General features: G+C 39.1%; 1 protein-coding gene across 2 annotated transcripts in view; it reads left to right on the top strand.

Annotated features, from left to right (window-relative positions):
* Window positions 1–20,885, top strand: part of LOC139730740 (speract receptor-like) — a 533,152-nt gene that overhangs the window by 340,887 nt on the left and 171,380 nt on the right. For both annotated transcript variants that reach the window (XM_071641605.1, XM_071641604.1), the window contains 3 exons: window positions 5,255–5,359; window positions 7,408–7,479; window positions 7,895–8,060. In XM_071641605.1, coding sequence (XP_071497706.1) covers window positions 5,255–5,359; window positions 7,408–7,479; window positions 7,895–8,060 — 343 coding nt within the window. The remainder of the gene's footprint in view (window positions 1–5,254; window positions 5,360–7,407; window positions 7,480–7,894; window positions 8,061–20,885) is intronic.

Raw genomic sequence — 20,885 nt, 5'->3', positions numbered from 1 at the left:
GAATCGTCGAAAATTTTTGTGCCAAAATAACATTTATGAATATCTCAAAACCTTCACAAAGACATTCAGCACCCTCGAAATGGGGTAAGACAATCAATTTACGTGTTTTTTTTTTCAATTAATAAGCGTACATATTGGAATTTTTTTTGAATATCTCCAAACCCTCAAGGATGCAAGAGTTGTATCCTGCAGATTCGGATTCAGCACCATTCAAAAAGGGTCAGATTATCAAGTGTTTTTAATTGTTACCCTTCAGAAGAAACTGGGAATTTCAGTTCTGGGGAACTGGCGACCATTTTTATTAAATCATGAAGGCGAGATCCTGGCTGTGCAATATTCTGGACAAATTTTACACATAGGGAGATTCGACCGTCATTTAATAGGCAGATTACATTTCACTCGGGTGTGGTCATGACACTCGTATTGTGTTGCGAGCATGATGCGACATACACGTGTTTGTACTCTCTCGATGTCATTTATCTGGGAAACTGTTAGGCCGGAGCACCACACAACCGCGCAATACTCCACGACTGGGAGAATTAAAGTGCAATAGATGACAATCAGGTCAGCGAGGCACATGCGGAAAGCCTTCAAGACTCGCAAAAAGTGGAGTCTATTAGGACCTTATTAGATTTCTTCAGCAATTCATGCACGTGATAATGCCATCTCAGACCTTGTTGTAATGTCTCACCGAGTAGTTTGATTTCATTCACATGGGTCAAAGCTGTGTCTCCGATCATAACATCTGATGCATTGACTAACACTTTTCCGGGTTAAGTTTCACTAAGTTTTATTCGGACCAAATACGCAAACGTGTAACAGCTTCCGGTATGGTGGATACTGCACCGAGGCTCCTATTTCCAGCAAGGGATAATTTCTTTGCTGCATACATTATTATTGATCATCGCCAGAAAGATGATGGGGCAAAAACGGGTGCCCTGCGGGGCTCCTGATTGGAGCTCATGCCAATCATAATATGTATTCTGATATTTAACATGTTGGGTGCGATTCGATAAGAAATCACGAATCCAGTAAACCACACACTCACGAACATTCAAAAGCAGTGACTTATGTAACGCTAGATTGTGATTTATCCGATCAAAGGCCTTGCTATAATCGGTAGAGACTACGTTGGAAAGTGCTTGTCAGCATTCATGTGCATTGCATGAAGCAAACTGACCAACATAGTCTGCACACCTGCCGAGATTGCGAATTTGAAACACGATTGTACTGATTGTACAAAATCGTGTTTCAAATTAAGCATATTTGCCGTGTAGATCTGGAATCACAGACGTTGATTTGAAACATTATTCCAATCGTGTTTCAAATGACGATCCGGAAGTGTTTTCCTATCACGTTTTGCCGGAAATAAGCAACGGAACGGCCATGTGAACATAACTGAACTCCAATCGTGTATTTGGTTGCAGAGTGACTTCGCTCCCCCAGAAAGAAGGCTCAAAAGTGATTGATGGGAACTTGCAAAGAAGCCAAATCTCCCCTCCTCGCTCTGAAATTCAAAATCGCAGAATCCGTGAAGCCTTCTTCGGTCCTGTGAATGAACCATGATTCGACTCATAATTGCAATCGTGTTTGTAATTCAGCATTCAAATTCAGCATTCAAATGCACCATTTTCGGTACGTCTAAAAACACGGCAAGAAGTGAGAAGTAGAAACTTTTTTTCTGGTTTCCAAAATTACGATTTATCAATCAAAGGTTGCATATCGCGAAGCGTCAATCCTGCAGTAAAGTTCTCTGCTACTTTCGCAAAGTGATCAGTTAGAGATACTGGTCTGAGATTGTCGATAGATGGCGGTGAGGCCGTTGGGTGGGAACTACTGCCATTCCGTGGTTTTGGGGCACTCGCTTGTTTAAAAAAAAAAAGGCACTGAATATGTCGGCAAGTGGCGAACTGAGTTCCAATGCGAATTCCGTCACCAAGCGGGGGTGGGGGATTCCACCAGGTTCCGGGGCAGTACGGAGCCTAATGCGCCGGACCTTTTGGTAGACCTCCTATGGTTGTACTAGAGGGCAGGGCTCTCGGGGGGGGGGGGGGGAAGGAATGCTGGGAGGCACAGCGTATCAAGCGGCGGGATGTCGAAACCGACATTAATGAACTGAGTGTCAATTCCTTTTGCAGTTGACTTATAATCTGTTAGTTCGATATTGTCAATCTGGATCAGCGGGGTGGGGGATTCCACAAGATCCCGGGGCAGTACGGGGCCTAATGCGCTGGACCTTTTGGTAGACCTCCTATGGTTGTACTAGAGGGCAGGGCTCTCGGGAGGGAAGGAATGCTGGGAGGCACAGCGTATCAAGCGGCAGGATGTCGAAACCGACATTAATGAACTGAGTGTCAATTCCTTTTGCATTTGACTTATAATCTGTTAGTTCGATATTGTCAATCTGGATCAGCGGTAATTTCCTTGGTCCAGGCATAATTTTACCTATGTGCTGAAACTATGGACTAGAATGTTTAAGATGTTGAACTCTTTTCGAGTATTAATTAGCTTTAGAAGATGCGATTTCTCGCTGGATTTTGTCCCGAAGAGAGCGCCATATATTTTGTCCTCAGTCCTTTCAAAACCTCTTTGTCTTCTCCCTGTCATCGATTTAATAGCTGGTGTCACCATTGTTTAATGTTTATGTTCAGCTTCACAATATGGGTTGGGAAATATGTGTTGATTATTGCAGTTAATTCCGAATAGAAAGGCTCACACATTTCGTTGACATCTCTGATGGAAAATAGGTCAGACCAGTCATGATCAGCGACTTTAGCACCATATTCACGGATTTCACTGTCTCTCATTGGACGGGAGATCTTTGTTCGCTTGATATTTTTAACGGGCCGTGGTTGATGCTTCGTTGACTATGTACCCTCACTTTGGTCAGTGGTTCCTCAAAATTCTCTTGAATATTAGTGATTATTTGATTCAAAGTACGGTTGCCTCTGATTGGTACACGTGCTATCTGCTTGAAGTCATTGTCCGACAAAAGTGAGGACATATCTAAGTCATGCTTTGCGCGTATCGCTTACATTGTGGAGTGAAGGTAATCAATGGGCATTTCCGCCTTATCGCTCTTTAGTGGATGATATATTGTGGCCACCATGATAAACGAGATTAATCATGGTACTCTTTACTGATGGATCGTAACCCTAACGATCTGTAGGTCAGCCGGAACTGCATTATCCAGATGTTGTGGACAAAGTTCATCTCTGGCATACACGACAATTGCACCTCCTCTCGTTTTCTGACGTGATTTTTAGAAAACATCAAAATCAGCGATAGATACCGTTTGAATCGGTAGATCGTAGCGACTGCAGCATCGACGTTTCGACCAAGGACGACAGCGTGGAACTCATCTAAGTTATTGTTCACAGATCTGGAATTAGTGAGAAGGAAAGATGACAGTGCATAAGCGGTTCTGCTGATTTTGTGTGTTGATTTGAATTAGGTTGCACGCGTTGACTTTCTTTTGACACAATTTTCGGCGTTTGTTATGAGCATTGCTAGAGTTAGAGGCATGACTAGGGATCATTCGAGTTTTGCGTGAACCTGCCCGACATCCAAGAGCTCTGTATACAACTTATTCCTTAGTAACGAGTATTGTGTCTAGGAGTAACTTCGAAGTTTTTTTGGTGTTAAGTAATGGGTAGAGTTCCTTGACAGAATACGTGACGCGAGGTACACTTACTGTTAAGATAATTAAAGATATCCGGCACTGAATTTGACATCTGAGCGGGGTAGGCGACTTTTTGATGGTACACTCACCGATGAAACAGTAGGCCTTCTGCGGGCTTCCTCTCAGTAGCTATTTCAGCGAACAGAGCAGGACCTAGTTCGCCTACTACCCCCTTGGTGGGACTATACGATAGTGCATAATGTACACAGAACGCAGACGTGAAAACTGATAGCAAGGATAGTTTTCATTTTTTATACATGCTGTGCTGGAACGTGGGACATTACACACATAAGGACTGTTAAATACAACAAAATAAATAATGGAGTACTGAAGAACCCTACTTACGAGACAAAATTTTAACATGGCACCAGTATCATAGCGCCCTCTATCTCTACCTTTAACGGTCTCTGATAGTGCCTCATCACAAAACTCATCTAAATATCACTTGTTTCAATGTCCGGAGTCACATCTTGTCGATACTATAGGAAAGAAAAAACAGAAACCATTAGAAATTGTTCCAGTATTTGTGCGGCGAACTGTTGGTTTGTCAGGGGGTGTTTCATAAAGCTGTTTCTTAAAGTTACGAACGACTAAAGAACGACTGGTGATCAGTTTTTGTGCTGCATTATTGAAATTCTGATCAGTATAGCACATTAGAACTGATCACCAGTCTTTCGTAAGTCGTTCGTAACTTTAAGAACAGCTTTCGAAACACCCCTCCCCCAGTTGTGTCATATCTTTCCTCCGACTAATTACTGAAATGTTGTTGCTGTAATTGTTCATTTCTGATCCAAATAGGCTAGTCCTACAAATGTCTATACTTTCTTTCCATCGTAGATGAAATCTCAGTCATTCATTCTATCTGTCTGGGTAAAATGATCATTGGCTTTTCTAAGTCGATAAGACGAGTAAAGCTCTTCGTACTGTTTTCTTTATAAGTTCAAGTAATTCTGAGCAGGAATAGGTTAGGACTATGTAATTAGCAAACCTGAAATGGGAACCGCTCCACACCCACTGTGTGGCCACAAACGTTCCTTAGTGTTTCTTTCGTGATGTATGGTATACATATTGCATAGTCCAGATGATATTACGATTACAGTTCGTTATTCCGAAGGGATGTTATTCCGAAAATGAAATAAGGGTCGTAATTCCGGAGGTTCGTTAATCCGAAAATGAAAAAATGTTCGTAATTCCGAAGGAGCTAGTCTGTTCGCATTTTCTTTTCGTTGTCGGCTTAACAAACCTTTTTTCATTTTCGGATTAACGAACTTTTGGAATGGATAGCCTGAACAACAATGCAATAAAACACATTAAAACATGAAAGAAAACTTAATCTCATTGAGCATCAAACGCCTTTGCATTTAGTTAGGGTTATAGTACTAATATATCTGAACCTAATCGCAATTGATGTCCGAAGTATAGTAACAAATCGTGAGAAACCTTTGTCAAATTTCATTCGGGAACTGATGTGTACGTAATCAGAGGCCCAAACAAATGTAGCTTTGAGGGATATTCTATACAAATATGATAATAAATTGTTCAAAAATTGAATGTGAGTTACATTTATTTCAGATGCGAGACCTCAGGCATCCACATCTCAACCAGTTCATAGGAGCGTGTGTGGATCCACCTAATATTTGCATCATAACGGAATACTGCCCAAAGGGGAGTTTGCAGGTAAACATCTGTTCTACTGTTTTCCTAAGTGATTGCATTTGAGTTTTACTGTTATATTTCTATGGTTTATGTGTCTGTTATTGATGTTTTATAAAGTGGCACTTAAAATACACTTCGATGTGAACCATAAGGATCTTCCATTACACTTCAAAAAACATAAGGTTTTATATCAAGTTTGTCTTTGTTTGTTGCATTTGTTTTTCCCCAACAAAGATATGAGAAGTAGTAAGTTAAAAGGAGTATAGAGTATTTTGTTTAAAAAAAAAATAATGAGAGGTGTGACTGGAAATGAGTTATAACGATATTCACATTAGTACAGGGCAATTTTCATCTACTCTCGGAAACCTTCGTGACTCAGGTATCAAGAAACCATATCGCTTTCAAAATATTGATGCTAGAGTAGTCACAAGAGTCTGATCCTACGAGCATGTTACACCCATTCGGTACATTCTGTACTGGCTCCCAGTACATCTCAAAATTATTTTAAACTCAGATTAAATCATGCTCAGCATCTGTAAGGTGTTATGAAACCATGCTACTCCCTCTTACATATATGATCTCATCACTCCCGTCCCGTCAAGAAATGTACAACCCCATATCCACCTCACCAAAGGCCAATACGAAGTACTGCGGGGAACCAACACTCCGGACCTCCCCGCCACCTCAATTAAATAAGCAAGTCCTTTCTACTGAACAATTCAAAAAACAACTTAATACTCATGTGTTTAATACTGTTGCTACGTAAGATTACTATTATTGTGTATCGTAATGGAATTTAATGTTAGTGTGGTTGTACAAACAGGTATATTAAATATCGTGTACTCATATACTTAAGAATGGTATGTAAAGCGCTTACAGATTACACATATTATGCGCTGTATAAGATTCTTCTTATCAGTTATTTTTCTGCTATTATTGTTATCATTACTATAATCGTTACTATTGTTACTCAAGATGGATGATATCCAAGGAGAATGGTTTATTATCATGATAACGAGATTGCCTGGAAATGCACGGCAAAGCTGTACAATTTATATTGCATTTTACTTCGGTCGTTGAAGATGGTTGAAAGAGCAAACTAGGGCTACAGTTATAAATGAAATATAGCAAAAGGAGAAACTTCAAACTGAATACATAGCCCTCTTTTGCGAAAATCACTCATGCTCTTTGCGCATGCGGGCTAATTTATCTATCTCATGCCAAATCTAATGACAAATGTCTCCCACTTACAACACAGTACAATTTGAGAGTTTTTTTGGAATGGATACGCTTTTGTTACAGTTTCAATGTTGTGACTGTACAGTATGACGTCTTTACCCCTGATAGAAACTTCAAACTGAATATAAAGCCTTATCTCACCATCTATCTCTTGCCTGATATAATGACAAAATATCTCCCACTTAGAGCACAGTACAATTTGACAGTTTGTTTGGAATGGACAGCGTATTTGGTAGTTTCAGTGCTGTGACTGTACAGTATGACGTTCATACCCTTGATAGTTTTGACTATAGACTTGATCCATAAAATGTTTCTCTTGAGTATGAAAGTGTCAACATGATGCAAAGTGAGACAAGAAAAACGCTGGCAAAAGTTTCATGTTGTCGGTATGGGAAATAATGTGCTTAGACCACAGAATCGTACACACGATTATGTTTGCTTTATTTCCGTTCAACGATGACGTATCCCGTCATGGATGAAACGATAGCTGTAGGTTTGGTAATGAAAACAGACATTAATTGCGAAACTTCGACCAATAGCAATTGTTTGAATAACATCTGCCTGGTTGTTCCTGTAATATTTGGAGCACAAGGGACAGTGCACAGTTTTAATATCTCGCAAAACATTCCACGCTACCGTATTTTTGATCAGTAGTACACATTTGTGAATAACTGTTTAAATCCCCTTTTTCTTTTCACAAATAGCGGAATATTTTCTTAAAGGAAATTTGGTCCAGCTTTACTGGAAGTAGGATTTTAAAGACACGTTTTTGTCATTGTTTTGCTTCTGTATTTCCTCAGGACTTTTCTAATTTAATTTTCTTTTCTCAGGACATTCTTGAAAACGAGGAGGTGAAACTGGATAGCATGTTCATTGCGTCTCTGATAGGAGACACACTGAAGGTAAATAACTAATGATTCTATCACAATATGTTGAGATGATGTTCTACTTCTTCACGCCCCAGGCCTCAGTTGCCAGCTGTTTACCAACTGCAACAAAGGCTTCGAGGTTACTTGTGAGTTTAAGAAAATACATTTTGTTTTCTTTCTCAGTGATTGCTCTGTGTATTATAACTCCTCTTCAAAGTTCGGTATTGCAAAAGACTTACACAAAGTTTGTATCTTGAATTTCGCATAACGAGTTGTGAGTCAGCATATACAGTACACATGATAAAGTATTGTGTCAATACTGATGGGAAGTAAGTGAAACTACATTGCACGTGGATCTGAATATAACGTCTGTGGGTTTTTTTTTTCATGTACTCACATGTTCTTTGTGAGTTAGTAACATTTAGATTAATACTATTGTTTTCTTTAGGGTCTTGGCTACCTTCATGCGAGCGAAATTCATTCCCATGGCAACTTGAAATCAAGTAACTGCGTGGTGGACAGCCGATGGGTACTGAAGATTACAGACTTTGGATTGCATCAGTTTCGAAGTGGTAGCAACCCTCCCGAAATGGGCGATCACGCTAAATACGAAAGTAAGATAACAATTCCATTCTCTGTCCTGACAGATTCTCGCCCGAAAATTACCTGATAATTTCATTTATTTTTCATTTGTTTTGCCATTGTTTCAATTATGTCTAAACGTGATTTACATTTATAAAAAACAATAGGTGCTACTTTTATAGCGCATAATAGAAAATTAATGTAAAGATAATAAATTCGAAGTCCGCTATACAATTGCTGCCTTATTTCGATGTCCTCTATAATATCAATCTGCCTCATGATAAATTCTTACCTGTGCCTTTAAACTGCATTTTCCTTAAATGCCGCCCTCTGTCTCTTAAAGTAAAAGAACAGAAACAAAAGACGCCCTACTGACGTGTCCTAAGTAGCCCCAGACCCCACCTATAATCGCCCTATTAAAGCAGCCTGATAGCAGACATTCTTCCTCATTCCTTCTGCGACCGTACCTCGACGTCTCCTGTGCTGTGAAGCTCCTGGTGCTTGCACCTCTTTCCAAGCCCCTGTTGCCGTTTTGGATGAGCCTGTTCCTTTTCTAGGTTTTATTTTTAGAACGACCTGAATATCCCTGTTTAGGTAGCACCTACGTCGCTGCCGACGCACCATCGGGGGAGGCATCCTTTGCTAGAACTGCGTGTTCTCTCCCTTTCTATTCCGTAGCACAGCTCGAGACAGCTCGGGCACCTGTTTTCTAGCGGAGTTGTATACTGAACTTGATCGGCTTGATACGGAACTCCCGCTCTCAGTTGCACCGCACGGGGCAAGGTCGTCCTTTTGAGTCAAGGGAGATGCGAACGATAAGTACATAGCGCTGGAGAAGCACTCTCCCAAACTTAAGGCCCTGGAGGAATCGCTTTCTACCCCCAATGCTCTAAAGTCTCGTGAATAAAAGTCAGTTAATGGACGCTGGCCTATTTTTCAGAGGCATCGCGGGTTTGCTTTAAGGTTAGCGGTTACGCGTCGTCACTTATCGATCTACCACTTCGTGCAGATAAGCTCAACGTCTCTCAGGAGGAATGCGCGCTGATCGGCCCCCTACTGCTCTCAATCTCTGGAGCGCAGTTTGGTCAGACTGCTCGCACTACTCTGTTTGCCTTTCAGCAGCGTCGTAGGATTGCTCTGTCCACCCTCGGCCTAGAACAATGAGCTGATAGTTCAACCGCTCAAACCGTTCCCCTTCACGAGCCATTTCTGTTCGCTGGGCAGTTCCTTGAAGCAACGGATAGGGAGATCTCGATGCCCAAGCGGCTGTCACATGGAAAAGGGGTCTATCTTGAAAATTGTGACTTTTTGTGAAAACTTCAGAATCTAGTCAATTCTAGGTGCTCTTTCCATTGGTGACATCGGCTTGTCTCAAAAACGTTTCATTTTTTAGATATTTCTGATCCTTTTTCTATCTTAAGATAGAGATAAATGATCGGTGCTATCGGTGGTGTCTTACACGGCAAAACGGGCTATCTTCGAGTTAGACCGTTTTACAGTAAAGTATCAGTGACCGTGCCGTCTAACTCGTAGTTACCCGATTTCAACATGTTTGTAACAACGTGACCTACCCCACGGTCGTCGCGTGTCTTCGATTAGATTCATTAAGTTAGCCGATTTTCAAGCCGCGCGGCTGTCACGCGCGAACGCACGGCGTCTGGGATCGGCTCCCATCATTCAGTACACACAGTCTACAGTATCCTCGACTAATAAGGCACGTATTCTGCTAAAAATTTAACTGAGTTTAAACCAGTCTTCGGTCTATTAAGCAGCTGCAAAGTGAGTTTAAAATGATTTAAAACACTAAGTTTAAACCCACTGTTGTGTGAGGTTTAATTTGTATTCTGCTGTAAAGCCTAGCTTTTGTCTAGATCGGGTATAAATTACACCTACCCAGGAGGAGGTTTATTTCGAGTTTAATTCGAGTCTAACGATGGCTGAACAAGGCAGCGTACCTATACACCTAGCACACAGAGCGTGCTGGATACAGCTAGCCGACCACACGCGTGTATAATACTAGTACGCAAATAATTGTAGATGATCTATACTAGCTTTCTAGACCTACAAAGAGAACGGCACTTTTAAAATAGTCTATTGCAGTCTAGTATTGGGTAGTCTAGTATTGGTCTAGGCCTACGCCTATCCTATCGATCCGTACGTAGGACGACTTAGTGCAACTAAAACTGCAAGCCCGATAAGCCCAGTTGCAGGATACGTACACAATGCAATGCAATGGAATTCACATTACATGATTAACTGTCATTAAATTTGCACCAACTTGTTAGAAACATCTAGACTTATCACTAAATTACGATGATTTTAAGTAAGGCTACACCTAGAACTCGATGTAGATCTGGTCTAGGTAGTCAGGAGAGTAAAACCTGAGGTCGATCTAGGCCTAGACTAGAGAACCTCGATCGGTTTTGGGCATATTAAAACAGCTTGACTAACCGTTACAATTCTAGGATTAGTCTACAAACGTTAGATCTAGAGTCTATACACGATATAATAATGACTTTCGTTAGGTGGAAGAATCTAACGTAGTTTTACTAACTAATGTGAGACAGGGTTGTTTTATTTTAAATCACAAATCGTTTCCATATTCTATTAAACCACAATCTTTCGGGTGCTCAATAAGTGCATGCCTTCGAAGAAGAGCTTTTATTTAGGCCTACTTTCCTACCTCAAGGTCCTGGTTTGGTTTATCAATCCATTCCGAATTCACGATTCGATCGACGGCCATGCCCCATCCAGCGAACAGCCGCTGCTTGCCACCGGGCCGCCGGCGCGGCGCATTGGCCTACTGGCCGGCTATCGGCTAGGAATAGCGCTACGCTTACTATGCGTATTCTGTTATGCAGCGATGTACGCCGCACACTGGTCGGGCTAGGACTCAGGGGCCCGAATTCTCAAAGGTGGAATAACTATTCCGGGGAATAGTTATTCCGGGGAATAGTTATTCTACTGCTTGCGCTTATTCCGCGTAATAAAGTTATTCCCATTTCTCAAAAGGTGGAATAACTATTCTGGGGAATAACCTTATTTAGTCTAGCAGCCAGAAAGGGTCCCCGTGCACCCCCCCCCCCCTAAAACAAAATTCTACGATATGTCCGAAGATCGTCAGAACCTGTATTTTCCGAATCCGGTTGTCGCCAGCGGAAAAAAAAAAGGTTGCGCGTGCGTCTAATTTGCATATTTCTAAGATGGCCGCCGCCCGTTGCTAGGAGACGGATTATTTTTGAATAACTTTAATTAAGAATATCAAATTGCCATAAACATTGTATCATTTTAAAGAGAATTAAATTTCCTACAAGTTGATACCCCATTTGATGGGATAAATAGTTGTCATGAGATATTAAGGAAGGAATTATGTTTTTTAACATTTTCCCCCAAAAATACGGAATTCGGTAATAATGTTCTTTTCCATACATTTAATATGCGTTTATAGCTAACATTTGAATTTTACTAAAATTATTCCCCAAACATAACTATTATCATGTGAAAACGGCTTTCCAACACACGAATTCCTTTCAAAGTTACACGACATCAAAGGGGATATGGTTCAATAGGTTTTACAGCAATATTTAAGGGTTATAATGTCTCCGCGCGCAATTGCGTATGTTCTGTTTATGGGGTTTGTTGATGATCACTGCTATCTCTTGATCAAATCTCGTCGAAATCGGTTCATGTCGGCCGATATTGGGTTACATCATAAATTCTTCAGAAAGGGTCCCCGTGCACCTCCCCCCCCCCCCCCCCAACCAAAAAAAGAAAAGGAAAAAAAGTCTTCGATATGTTCGAAGATCTTCAGAACCTTTATTTTGCGAATCCGGTTGTCGCCAGCGGAAAAAAGGTTGCGCGTGCGTCTAATTTGCATATTTCTAAGATGGCCGCCGCCCGTTGCTAGGAGACGGATTATTTTTGAATAACTTTAGTTAAGAATATCAAATTACGATAAAAATGGTATCATATAGGTTTTCCCGGTCAATTTCATACTTTTGTCATTCAAGTTCCCATTCCGAGCATTCGATTTCACGCATTCCACGCTCGCAGCACTGAATCAGCAATCAAATTCAAAATCCGGTCATTCGAATTCACTATCCGAGCATTCGAATTCACTGTCGGAGCATTCAAATTCACTATCGGAGCATTCAAATTCACTATCGGAACATTCAAATTCACTATCGGAGCATTCAAATTTAAGAGAGGAGCACGCATTTCATCAATGAGCAGTCAAATTCATGTCAAGCTGGCGACGGAATCTCGTCGGTCATTCAAATTCATGAATAGGCAACCATGTTCCAAATAACTGCATTCAATTTAAAAGAAGTCCTGAATTTAGTTAGTTTGGGGTCGTGTATGCATGTGTTTCTCATTTGGCTTTGAATATATTGGGATTTTTGATGATTATTTATTTTGCAGTAGAGGTCCACCTGTTCATTGACAATTTTGAACTCGCGCTTAGCAAATAGGAATATACAGGCACATGTCCCTCGGATTGGACATAAAATGGAGGTCCCATGTGTAAGAGAGTCACAACTCATGCACGTAAAAGATCCCAATTCATTTATTCATCGCAAAGAGCAGAACATCAAACTTGACCCCATATTATGGAAGACCAGCTTTTGCAGCTGAATATGGGTTATCCAGCCATCTTGTTTGATGGAAAACGAAACAAACAAACAAAAATTAGGCACTGTATAGGCCTACAGACGAGCATAATACGGAGGGTTGTTTGACACTTTCGAGGAAAAAAAAAACAATTTCGACTATATTGAAACTGATACTTTAACATTTTATATGTGTTGTTTGTTGTGTATTGCTGTCTTATTGATTTACTTTTGCGGGACTATGTGAGATCATTGTGTGTCAGTTTGTCTTTACATTGATGAATTGTCATTATCATGATTATGTGGTTGGTGTTGGGGCGTTGTCAGCATGCAGTATCACCAAGAAATATGATTACTAGTCGCTGTGTTGTTTGGATGCACTGCTGATTGGACATTGCAATTTGAAATTTATTGAGATGAAAAACCAAGAATACATGAACAGAGAACAATGTAGAACCTGTAAACAACCATAATCACACTATATGCAAGCCTTTGTTGGTTGTGTTGGCTCTTTTCCCTTTCTTAAAAGTCTACTCCATTTTCCTTGTTAAATTGATTGCACGAAGTAGGAACTTGATCGCCTAAAAATGAATTTGAACGCTCCAAACAAGCTCATTGGTGCTCGCATTTTGAAATTGAATGCCCAATCGTGAATTTGATTTCACGGAAACGAAATAGAACGCCCATAAATGAAATTGATCGCTCGGATTCTGAATTTGAATGCCCGAATATTTTCTCGTGCGTGCGCTGCGTGAATTTGAATGCACATTAATGAATTTGAGTGACAAAAGTATGAAATTGACCGGGAAATCCTATATTAAAGAGAATTGAATTTTCTACAAGTTGATATCTCTTTTACGGAATAAATAGTTGTTGTCGTGAAATATTAAGGAAGGATTTTTTTTTTTACATTTTTCACAAGAAATACGGAATTCAGCAATGTTTTTTCCATACATTTAATATCTGTTCACAAATAACATTTGAATTTTCCTTAAGTTAAACCCCATAAATGAGTATCATTATTTGAAAGCGGCTATTCAATACACAAATTCCTTTAAAAGTTACACGACATTAAAGGGAAAGGTTCAATACGGCTATACAGAAATCTAAGGGTAATGTCGACACCCGTACTTGCGTAACGCGTGTGATAATATAATAATTAAGGCAAGTATGAAACCCTATCACCTCTTACATGCAAATTATTGATTAAATATCATTTAATCTTGTGGAATATGAAAGAAAATTACGTTTTCTATTCACTATCACCTTTGATCAACTCAGCTTCACTTTTAGTTTACGTCTTTTTTCATCAAATAGGGTGAAGGCCTTACGAGAGTTGTAATTTCATGACGGCCGAAACGGGCTTACCTGGATATGGGTTTTCAACATATTGATATTAATCAAACTTCTCTTCATCAAATCGTATTCATCTGATCATCTTCACACACATACTCACACCTTTAGTATCACACACAGGCATTCATACAGGGGAAATGAATAAGCTCAGTCGTGAATTTTGTGAATTTATTGAATACGCCATTAATGCATTCATGGAATATTAAACTCGAATGCTTTATTTAGATGTCGAAATAAGAGACACATGTATACCGCACAAGCGAAATAATTCTCACCATGCTCTAGCATGAAATCAATTTATCTTGAAATGATAAGATCGCACACACGTGTTCTCATTCTTTGGTGGTTCGCCTGGTGGTTTTTGAATATATTGCTCATACGTTTATTACTGCCAAGAAACTAATAGATAAATTACAAATACCAAGGAATGGCATTGATAAAAACGAATAGTTGCAAATCAAATCCAGTCGCTTTCAAATTCTGTTTTTTTCTTATATAAAAATGATTTCATGCACTTGATTTTATTACATGGGTTGATTTAAATGCAATACAATGTAAACTTGCTTGTTAAATCCGTTTGGAGTGACTAATAATCAATATTATACAAAAATGAGAGAGAGAAAGAAAATGTTCTGGTTAAGTAGACCTTAATGCATGGATCTATATAAAACATGAGGGAAATGTCAGAGGGAACATTAACCATGCATGCGTGTATGTATGTGTGTATGTATGTACTATATATATATATATATATATATATATATATATATAGTGCGAAAGATAGTTCCCTTCCCAAACGTGCGCGGTGCCTCATTGTTGGTTAAGAAATTGCATACTGAAAGAAATTAGACTGAGGCGGACGTTGCTCTCGATCTTGAGTCTCCCTTTTATTTGTCAAGCTTTCGGCCAGTCATCAGGCCTTCCTCAGGATCTACCAACAGAATAGTTATTATCTGAATAACCTGATGTGTCATTATATGTAATGCAATTATGTATGTGGGTGTGTGTGTGTGTGTATGTGTGTATGTATACATATATACGCAATGTAAATAGACATATGAATATAGTATATATGTATGATTTTGTTTGTAATTGTCATGGTCAGAATTATGAGAAAATATGGTCATATTTCAGCAGTTTGATTTGATATAGGAATCTATACGTATATATATATATTTTGGATATATATATATATATATATATACATATATATACAATGTGTTTGACTAATTTGTTGAACTTTAGATATATTCAGAGTGCAAATGTTTAACCACAACGAATGCAATATTTTCATGTTTTCCACAGAAATTAGACATCTATTATAATTTAGATAAATTTGCCTAAAATTGATTTGAAGTGTATTTGCTATAAGTGCATCTGACGTGCAATCCACATTGACTTTATAGTGCGCATGTAAGTTCCGCTGGAATAACAACTCATGCATTAATTAAATACACCATCCAATGTTTTCGGATATCCATGCTCTACTCGTCCGCCGATCGTTTTTTAGATAGCGTATAGTATAAATGTGCATGATCGGTACCCAAAGATTATTGACATTGCACGTTAAACACTTTCAATAGGTTCCCAATGTCGCGCGACTCGATATGCTAATATGTACTATCTACCACGAATTGATTCTTAGTCTACGAGTGATCGTGGTGATCTTATCATGGCTTATCACATCTTCAGGTCTATGGTGGTAATCGTGTTGATCGTAGAAGAATTATTGGACTTTTCGAAAAATTACTACGATCAACACAATGTCTTTGACTGACATCAAGATTTGATTAGGCCTATCTGATGATCAGCACGATTAGTCCCCTAGTTAGACCACGATTTCGGGCGAATCGAGAAAGTGGGACCAGCTTAGTGAATTCCACGAGAGTGGTAACGTACCATAAAGGATAATCAACACGACAGTTTCAATACCGCAGATATCAATATTCACACATTTTCAAAGATTACTTTTCTTCACCTATGTAAGCTAGATTCCTTTTTTAATCTTACAACGAAGATTAAGACTATCATTAGCAATTGGTAATTAAGCGGTGTACGAAGACTAACTCAAACAATACACCATTATTGAGTCGCTATTCTAATATACAATTGAAAAAACCCCAATAAATCTGATTTTCAGGTCTGTGCCAGTAACGTCACTTTCATGGGCATAATATCATGCATGCCTTAAAGATGGGCAATCTCTTTTGCATTCCTTCCCAAAGAGCACAGAACATGACACATTCCACCAAAATGACAAGACTATTGCAAAGCTATTTTGAAGGTTGTTAGCCGTTAAAATTCAAATGATACATACCATTGCTCACCGTAACGTATTCTGTGTAATAGGCATAGCTGCTGCATTAATTCTCCTGTGTTTGTAATATGATACTCATTCTTCGAACAAAAATACGTATGTTAAAGCTGTCAGAAAGGAAGAATTCACTAGCTCATTTTACTTTGTTATCTATGGCAAATAAAAACACACCACTTAATGAACTACATAAGTGCATCACACAGATCTGCAAAACTTGACTAGTAGTTTAGATTTGTAATTTGTAAAATTATTCAATTCTGAACCGTCAATTGAATTTAACAAATAAAGATCCTCTTGAGTTCGAAATTTACAGGAGGTTGCCAAATATTTTGTTCTTCAATACGTAAGTGTTCTCATCAATTTTTCTTTTTACTTAAAGCAATATTATGAAAGCATCTATATTTCAGACATCATTTCACGTCTAAACGGAGCCCGTCTGCATTACACATTGAACACAAAGTTTGATACAGATGATGAATCTCGATGATGTGATGAAGTATATTTTATCTTCCAACATCATTTGTTACCAATTAAAATTAAGCGTTTTATCTAAGTCCAGCTCTAATAAGAGGTATGTAGAAGGCCCGTAGGATTTTTTGTTTTGTTTGGGGGGGGGGGGGTCCGTACGTAATTTTAGAAAACCGGACCTTGGATGTTGGTGAAAATGTCGGACTACTTTTTCTCTATAACAAATATGGAATGTCTTACAACTGATGTATACAATTCAAATATTTGTCATTACTATGTCATAGAATAATACCTGATGAAATAATGTCCGCGAGTGAGCAAGCGCTTCAGAAATTGATTATTTTCATGTCTCACACAGAATTATGGCATTTCGTTTCTAACTTACAACAGTAAGTATCCCATTTATAGGTATACATTCATCTTGAATGTCTCAAACCGTTAGCACTTACCCCGTGCATAAGATAATCATTGCACGTTTAGGTTATATCATCGTTTTCCATCATCAGAGCATCGTCATCAAGGACGCCGGAAGCTTTTAAATGCCCTAAAACGCGACTTTTGTACTCTTGTTTTTACAAAAAGTCCCTACCGTGGAAGGAGGGTATCCCCTTTCACACCCTAACCCCTCTCGGTCGCTTCGCTCCCTCGCCGAGGATCTCACACCGTAACATAATGTACCCCCCCTCCTATTACATAATCGTATCGTCCTTCGCACTAATTATTTTTCACTATATCAAATTTTTTCCTAGAAATTTGCTTTTAAATGCTCTATAAAGGCGACGTTTGTACTCTGTTTTCACAAAAAAAATCCCTACCCTGGGAGGGGGGTATTCTCCCTCTCACACCTTCCCCCGCTCGGTCGCTTGGCTCCCTCGCCGAGGATCTCAAACCGTCACATAAATGTACTTCCGTATGTTATAATCATAGTCCTTCGCACTAATTTTTTCCACTATGTTTAATTTCCTAGAAATTTGCCTTTAAATGCTCTATAAACGCGACTTCTGTACTCTGTTTTTACAAAAAGTCCCTACCATGGGAGGTGGTATCCCCCCTCCCACACCCTACCCGCATTGAATTCAGTGTTTCTGGGGAAAAATGTGAAAAAACATAATTCCTTCCTGAATGTTTCATGACAACAACTATTTATCCCATAAAATGGGATACGAACTTGTAGAAAATTTAATTTTCTTTGATATGATATCATTTTTATGGTAATTGGATATTTTCAACTAAAGTTATTCAAAAATAATCCGTCTCCTAGCAACGGGCGGCGGCCATCTTAGAAATATGCAAATTAGACGCACGCGCAACCCTTTCTTTCGCTGGCGACAACGGATTCGCAAAATACAGGTTCTGACGATATCGAAGTTTTTTTTTTTTTTTTTTTGAGGGGGGGGGGGGGGCACGGGGACCCTTTCTGAAGAATTTATGATGTAACCCAATATCGGCCGACATGAACTACACTGATACTTCCCTTCATTTTGTTATGAAAAAAAAAGATAAGATAGCCGTGGTGCATTTTCAACTCTGAAAGGCTATTTAGCAAGTTCTGTATTTCTTAGCGTTTTTAGCATAAGATTCCTTTTTTTTCACTTTAATCTTCCAATAAGAGAAAACTGTCATATTTAATGTTTTCTTTAGCTTTCTAATGCCACATAAGTTGTGATTAATTCCACGTTCTTTGAGGGAAACTACAGCCAAGAAACTGTTGATATGGGAAGCTGAATGGATTGAGTTTGGTAACACAGAATAAAAAAAAAAAACATGTTTTATTTCAAATAAGAAATAGAAATGTAATTTTTGTTTCTTGCTTCACCGATTTCGATGAGATTTGATCAATAGATAGCAGTGATCACCAACAAACCCCACAAACAGAAAATGCGCAATTGCGCGCGGGGACATCATAACACTGAAATATTGTTGTAAAACCTATTGAACCATATCCCATTTAATGTCGTGTAACTTTGAAAGGAATTGGTGTATTGGAAAGCCGTTTTCACACGATAATAGTTATGTTTGGAGGATAATCTTAGGAAAGTTCAAATGTTATTTGTAAACGCATATTAAATGTATGGAAAAGAACATTATCACCGAATTCCGTATTTTGGGGGAAAATGTTTAAAAAAATAATTCCTTCCTGAATATTTCATGACAACAACTATTTATCCCATCAAATGGGGTATCAACTTGTAGGAAATTTAATTCTCTTCAAAATGATACCATTTTTATGGTAATTTGATATTCTTAACTAAAGTTAATCAAAAATAATCCGTCTCCTAGCAACGGGCGGCGGCCATCTTAGAAATATGCAAATTAGACGCGCGCGCAACCTTTTTTTCCACTGGCGACAACCGGATTCGGAAAATACAGGTTCTGACGATCTTCGGACATATCGTAGAGTTTTGTTTTAGGGGGGGTGCACGGGGACCCTTTCTGGCTGCTAGACTAATTCCGCGGAATAACCTTGACCTAGTTTTGGCAGGCGCAAACCTTGTTATACTGGGCATGCGCAAAGATGAAATGGGTGGTGTCAGTCTTTATGACGTAATAATCATATCAGCCAGCATTTGCTAGATCGTATGATCATTTATATTATGACATGATCGCGATATCTCAGTTTACAACTTACACGACCACAAGCTTAAAGTTTGCAATTCATGCTACACAAGTTAATTATTTTTACTGATTATTATTCTTCCTTTTTTTTTTCTTATCTTTCTATACTAAGTCCTTTTTCTCTGTATTCTCTTTTTCTCCCATTTGTTAACTGTCTTATAATTTGTTAACATCTTTTAAATATTTCGTCGGCGCTCATCCGAACCGTCGTATATGTGACCAGCGGTGTGCGAGAACACGATTTCGAGAAAAACGCGTTTGAAGTTTAGGGGTCTTTGAAGTCTAGTGTGAAGAAATTTCTGGCTTTTATTCCCGATCTTTTTCTATGAAAAGAAAGGCAAATTCCAGACGATTCGTATTATATATATTTCAAAGCATTTATGAATAAAACTAATTCTACGTACACAAAAAGAAAGGCCTCCGCACAGGAAGAGTCGAAAAACCGGTATACGACGGTTCAGAGATCACACTCTCAGTGCGCGCGCTCAGCAAACTGTCATATCAGTGTGATACGACAGTTTGCTGAGCGCGAATTGACTGCACGCGCTCACAGGCGTCGTATATCCCATTCTTATAACACGTGTGTCTATGCGATATGCATGGCTACTTGGTATTTATCTGTAAAACGAGTGATTTGTGCATATTTTTGTGTGAATGCAACTATGCAGTGTCATTATTTAATAAGCTGTAGTACAAATACGTACACGGTTTAGTTTTGGCATGGATGATGAACAGTGGTTCGAGGGGGGGGGGGGGGGGGGGTGGGAGGTTCATCTGCAGATTTTTTTTTCACATGAATTACGCTTCCGGCGTCAGACGAGTGTTCCTTTGATGTAAAAACAAAAACAAAGCAAGACAAAAAGAAACCCATCCCTGTTTAGGTTAGGACATATAGCTTAGACAAAATTAGTTTGTATCTAATTTGTATCAAGAAAAAGTGGTTATATTCTGAAAGAGGTAGGGCCTATCGATCGATTGCTTTTTCATTGCAGCCCGCCTCTTCTTTCTCCTCTCATTTTATCTTCTCACTGCTCCCCTCCTCCTCTTCTCTCTCCCCCTCCCAGGCTCTCTCTCTCTCTCTCCCCCACTCTCCAAGACTATAATTAAGCACACAATCACACATCCAAGCCTTGCTTTTCTTTGTGATACCTCATACCAATGTCACATGTAATGACCTAACATTCATTCTTTCAACTTCAAAGCCGCCAAGATAGATAGGGAATATTAACAGAAAATCCATGAATAGATGTGTTCTCGTGCAGCTTTAACCTAGGGCACGTACATACTGTACATACTGTACATGTCAGACATTATTTCATTATCATTCAAAAGGGTACAACTCACTTATCAGCTTTCCCATCAAAAACTATTACGTGATAAGCAAAATTTTTTATGTAACCACACGTCTCTCTCATTTTCGTCTTTTGAATATGTGCAGGATTCTGAGACAGTTTGAAACTAGATTTTGCACACAAATACATCCACGAACG

The sequence above is a fragment of the Diadema antillarum genome, unplaced genomic scaffold, assembly GCF_040938485.1.
Source record: "Diadema antillarum isolate AM-2024a unplaced genomic scaffold, OU_Dant_1.0 seq00000331_RagTag, whole genome shotgun sequence".
NCBI classification, from domain to species: Eukaryota; Metazoa; Echinodermata; class Echinoidea; order Diadematoida; family Diadematidae; genus Diadema; species Diadema antillarum.
This window is presented reverse-complemented; position numbering and strand designations above follow the sequence as displayed.